Raw genomic sequence first — 5,833 nt, forward strand, 5'->3', positions numbered from 1 at the left:
AACCAGTACCTTGCATATATTATGCATTGTCCATATCAACCGAGCTAAGCTCACGAGGACTTTTGACAATTCTTTTTAATTCACATTGTTGTTGTTAATTTACTAGTATATTTACCCGGCGTTGCTCGGGTTAGACATATAATTAAGGATGACAAAAAATTGTATGTATGATACCTGCAAATAAAATTTTCCACGGTCCGGGACGAAACAAATATCTTATTGGTACACACAAATAGAATAAAATAAATCATACTTTAAGTACCCGCAAATTAATATATGCACATGCGGATGAAATTATCTTGATTTAGTAAAATTATTAACACATATTGAATAAAATTTTAAGTACATGTACTCGCAAAAATTATACTAAGAGGGAAGAGGTGAAAGATAAATATTACAAAGCAGGAGAAAACCCTAATAAATAAAATAGTTGAAGAGTGTTGGGGAAAAAAAGTCAAGATAAAATAATAATAATTTTTTTATGGAAGAAATAATAAAATATAATACAACATGAATAAAACACAGAAAATAGTGCGAAAAATAATATAAGTGATTAGTTTTCATGGAAAAAATAAATTATAAGTGGTTATATATCCCAAGTGCTATTGGGTGGGCTAATTTAGCTTGTTAAAAAAAATTAAATAAATTATGTCAAAATAAAATTCGAAAGTAATAAAAGAACGTGTGCATAAACAATTGTCATTTTTTCATTTGATTACATAAAAACAAAAAAACTCATAGGAAGCATCAAATAGATCCAGTATGAGATAAAAATATGAACATCATAAACTTATTTTGAGCATGAACATCATAAACTTTTTTTTAGCAAATGTAAATTAAATATATGGCTCGTCTTTTGTAGATAAAAAAACAAATGATTTTGACACTCAATAATTTAGAGATTTTTTTTAGAGACTTTACGAAAAAGCATAGTCAATTTTGTATTTATATCTTAATAACAATCACTACTTTGAAAAAACAATTTAATTTGTTTGGATGCTATATAAAATGAATTTTTGTTACAAAATTACCATCATTTTTTTTATATTTATTTTCTCCCGCCTCTAAAGAAATATATTTTTTTAAAAAATCTACTCTTAATATCTTTTCATTTGAAACTGTTTTTAGATTATTTTTTTTGTATGACATGGTTTTTGAAAACACCTATAACAAAAAAATATAATGCTCTTGAAAGTAATTATTTTTATGTTATAACAAACGGCCCCATAGAACCTGTTTGTTACGGATTAAAATGAAAATAATTTTGACATTCAATAATTTAGAGATTTTTTTTGACATTTTTTAAAAAAAAAAACCAGAATCTATGTATATAACGGCCCTTGTTTTTTAGTGAGAGAAACTTCACTTTCTCTCTAAGTTCTTTCTCTCTTTCACTCATTGAGAAGGGGTGATTTTATGTCATTTTTTGATCTAGAATCACCCATTTGCATCTTTTTCCCCTTTCTTTCGATCTAAATAAGTGATTTCCACATATATCAAGTATTCTTTCTCCTCTATATAGTTATTATCTCTCCCTCTCCCTCTCCCTCTCCCTCTCCCTCTCCCTCTCCCTCTCCCTCTCCCTCTCCCTCTCCCTCTCCCTCTCCCTCTCTCTCTCTCTCTCTCTCTCTCTCTCTCTCTCTCTCTCTCTCTCCCACTCTATATAGGATTTTTTGCTACATAAGACATAAAAGGGTAAAATATGTTGAGGTGCGAAATGATTAGGATGAGACAAATTGTGTTTTTGCTAGTCATTAATTTTCATAAACAAAGAATAAAAGATAAACTATTGATCTTTAAAAAAAAAGATAAACTATTAAAGATTAGAAAAATTTAAAATATAATGAGTAGTTTGTTGAGATATTTATGTTACATAAATATTAAAAATTTAAATGAAATATTTAGTTGATAAGATCAAGTCAAAATAATATATGAAGTTTGTTGAAATATTTATGCCAAATAAAATAATAGTTTTAGAAAATAAAAAATAATAAAAATTTTGAGAATAAACGTGGAAGCGACACGTGACATAAAAAATCTTACTTTATATATATACTATTGATTGATTGATACTATTGATTGATTGATTAATTTTAATTTTAAATTAAATCGCGTGAACCACGTTCTAGAAAGTACACCGACATACGTGTCGTGTATATATAAATCCTACTTTTGTTCTCCAAACTCTTCTTTATCAATTGGATTTCAGATCTTTCATTCTCGAAGCAGCAAAGCCCTACCCCAAACCCTAACCCTAATTTCACGCTTCTCTTCACTTTTCGTCCCTCTTCCTCCGTTTTTCCTTTAGGTATGCCTTCGTTCTCCTTTCAATTTCAATTTCAATTTCAATTATTTCTTTTCGATCTATTCTATTTTTTTGTTAATTACAATTGACGTTAATCGTTTTTGTTCTTGTTTGACTAAGCTAAGAATTTCTTGGAGTTGTATTATAATTATTGTTTATTTGTTTTGATGCAGATTCTTTTTCAAACTGTTGATTGATTATTGCTGGATTTAGGGTTATTTGCTGCTAAAGGGTTTTTCCTCTTTCACATATAAAAGGTAAGGAATGAAGGATCGTTTTTTCTGTGATTATTTTAGTATTATTGAATTCGAAATTACATCCTTACAGTGGCGGATCTTGAATAAATTTCATGGGGGTACCAAAATTGTGTGTAATATAAATTAAACAGTTTCATGAATAAATCAGTGAGAAACCAACGGTCTAGTGGTTAGTCCCTTTTCATTGCACTCTGTGGGAGCTGGTTCGATACCCCCCAGGAAGGTTTTTTTTGAATAAAATATAAAAATTACAGTTGAAATATTAAAAATTAGATGAAGGCAGGGCTCGAACCTGCGCAATTTCAGTGAAAGTTCGGCACCCCTTCCACTGCAACCAAGGGAAATTTGTGATATAACTATGCCTAATATCATATATATAGAAATGTTGGGGGATGCCATGGCACCTGGGGGTCTCAACAGAGATCCGCCCCTGCATCCTTAAACCTCTCATGTTAGGGCACTTTAGAAGTTTATTTTTTTTAGAGGAAGATACTTATTAAAAGTTAATATTTTAGGGTAGTATATTTTGCCATGAGCTGGGGACATAGTTTAGGACAATTTAGCTTCAATTATTCGGTCTTATCATTCGGTAACCGTTTGTTTTACTCTTTAATAAAGAAAAGTAGAAAACCATAGTGATTGATGATACATGTTTCGTTTTGGCCATAGATGCTACTGCTAGTCATAACTCATAACTTGTAAAAAATTGGTTGAAAGTTTATGCATATTTATTTGGACAGTGTTATTGTTTTGCCCTTCGTTTATCCTGTATGTGGAAAAGTTACCTATAGGAGTGTATAGAAAATAGCAGTGATTGATTTGTAGCGTTATTCTTAACTGTTAATATCTTGCATTTATCAGTTATTGAAACTGTCTTTTATTTCATCTCGTGTCTAGTCCTTTTGTCTCCAACTGTCATAATTATTATCTCTACTATAGTAGTTGACAAATTCCTGTTTAGTGAGAGCTGATTTCATTATGGTAATAGATGCGTTGAAAATATGCCCAAGTCTTTTTGTTAATCATAAAACCTGAACCCTTTTGTTCCAACCTGTTGTTTGAAGCTATCATATGCTTTAACCCCCAACGTGCTGTAAGTCATTTTATTAGTTAGCTAGAGAGTGGAGTGGTTTGCACAATATCTTGTTTTTCTTTTACCTTTATTTATTTTCTGTCGGTAGCAAGTCCTATCTCTTTATTGCACTATCAAGTCTTATTTCTTTATTGCACCAAAAAGTATTATATATATTTGCGTATAATAACATGGAAGACCTGCTAACTATTAGTTTTTGTGTGATTAGTACTTCGAAATATTTAATGTTATGACTTTATTTGATAGTAGAACTAACTTTGTTTTTTCTCTTCTGTGAGATGCACTTCCGGCCATCATTTTACCATAATGCAGTTTTTGAGTTGGATATTGATTTTAAATGGACACCAAGCGGTTCATGCAGCTTGTTGAGGAGAAAAAGAAGAAAATATTGGAGAGGAAGGAAGCTCCTTTGAAGTGGGAGCAGAAGCTGGAAGCTGCTGCCAAGGCAAAGGCTGATGCTGAAGCTAAAGAGAAGAAGCTGAAGACTGCAAAACATAAAAAAAGATCAGGCTCTGATACTGATAGTGATCGTGACTCTGATGATGAGAGTAAAAGGGCTAGTAAAAGATCTCATAGGAAGCACAAGAAGCATTCTCACATTGACTCTGGTGATCATGAAAAAAGGAAAGAAAAAAGTTCCAAGCGGAAGACAAAGAAGCGGTCTTCGGAGTCTAGTGATTTTAGTAGTGATGAATCTGAAAGCAGCTCTGAGGAGGAGAGAAGGAGAAAGAAGAAGCAAAGGAAGAAGATAAGAAATCAAGATTCAAGATCAAATTCCAGTGATTCCGATTCTTATGCTGACGAAGTCAACAAGAGAAAAAGGCGGCACAGGCGTCAGCGTCCATCAAAATTTAGTGATTCAGATTTCTATAGTGACGAAGAGGAATTTTCAGATCGGAAGAGAGGTCATGGAAAGCATCACAAACACCGCCGCCACTCGCAATCTAGTGAATCTGATTTGTTAAGTGATGAAAGTGATGATATTCACAGGAAGAGAAGCCACAGAAGGCACCATAAGCATCATAGGAGATCACATGATACAGAGGTTAGGACATCTGATTCTGATTATCAGGGTCGTGGTGGAAGAAGCCGATCATCAGAGAAGTCCTTGGACGAAAATTCTGAAGAAGAAAGCAAAAAACCAGTGCATAAACGCTCTGGACATCATCACCATCACCGCCGCCATCATTATAACAAACTTGAATACCACTTGGTTGACGAGAGAAATCACTCTCCCCACCTCTCACCAAAAACAAATGGAAAGCATGAGGAGGAATTAGCCAAGACTGGAACTTAAAAAAAGACTGGTCATCGTGAAGGAAGAGCCATGCCTGAGAATATTGATGATCGAATTGCTTGATTTATAAGAATATGTTATCTTGTCAAAGAAAAAGAATATGTTCTGTAACATTTTATCATTGTTCTTCACCAGATTTGGCTGTGTCTATCCATTACTTGATCCAAAGTTTGTGAACAATTTTCATCATTGATGTCTGACGTTATGTGTCAGCAGTATTATTGATTATGAAAGCTGATCTTGACTTTTATTGTTCGTCATGGAAATAATTTGATCCTCTTATTATAATTCAGCTATTACCTTTTGCATTTGAAGGTTATAGTTTTTTTTTTTGTTCAGCGGGGTTGCTTGGGATTCTGTATTTCTTTTCTTGGTCTTGCTTGCTAGTTACTACAGTTCAAGATCACCAGTTATGTTACAGTAGTACCACTTGTATATAGAAAGATGCGTAGATACTTCCACCACAAAAATAAAAGATGCATATATTCATTGCTCAATCAATATAGGTTATTTTGATCGGTCGTTTGTAATGTGCACAAGTTACTTGGTTGGTCTACGAACTCTATTTTTTACCATTAGATACTCTCCATGCCCAATACACTCCTTCTTATTCCCCTTCATCTTCCTCACCTCTCGCAGCAATGGTGGCATAGTACTTGAGGCGAGAGTATGCGAAGTTCTTGTGGATGAAAGATTTCTGCTTCTGAACCTTGAGAGAGTGGAGCGAAGCAAGACTATGAGAAGTTATTGTGGATGTGAAAAGCATTGCTTCTAAGAACGATTTGAGAAGGTGGAGCTTGGTGGAGCGGTCAACAAGCTCCGACCAAGGGTGGCATTGGCTATTGGGCGAGGCTTTGGCGGATAGACTTATGCTGTTAATT

General features: G+C 33.3%; 1 protein-coding gene across 2 annotated transcripts; it reads left to right on the forward strand.

The window, feature by feature from the left end:
- Window positions 1–2,193: 2,193 nt before the first annotated feature.
- Window positions 2,194–5,240, forward strand: LOC146958961 (FAM133-like protein). Of its 2 annotated transcripts, none has more exons than XM_085740464.1 (3): window positions 2,194–2,308; window positions 2,479–2,562; window positions 3,934–5,240. In XM_085740464.1, the coding sequence occupies exon 3, from the start codon at window positions 3,993–3,995 to the stop codon at window positions 4,950–4,952; it is 960 nt and encodes a 319-aa protein (XP_085596590.1). In that variant the 5' UTR covers window positions 2,194–2,308; window positions 2,479–2,562; window positions 3,934–3,992; the 3' UTR covers window positions 4,953–5,240. The 2 variants fall into 2 exon arrangements, with proteins under 2 accessions (XP_085596590.1, XP_085596591.1); XM_085740465.1 differs by having other exon boundaries at window positions 3,968–5,240.
- The last annotated feature ends 593 nt before the right edge of the window (window positions 5,241–5,833 follow it).

The sequence above is a fragment of the Medicago sativa genome, chromosome 1 (genome assembly GCF_051527215.1).
Source record: "Medicago sativa cultivar Bolivia chromosome 1, Bolivia_mono, whole genome shotgun sequence".
Lineage (NCBI taxonomy): Eukaryota > Viridiplantae > Streptophyta > Magnoliopsida > Fabales > Fabaceae > Medicago > Medicago sativa.

Bases quoted from the DNA above. Each gene is read 5' to 3' on its own strand.
- LOC146958961 (XM_085740464.1), top strand. From the start codon at position 3,993: ATGGACACCAAGCGGTTCATGCAGCTTGTTGAGGAGAAAAAGAAGAAA.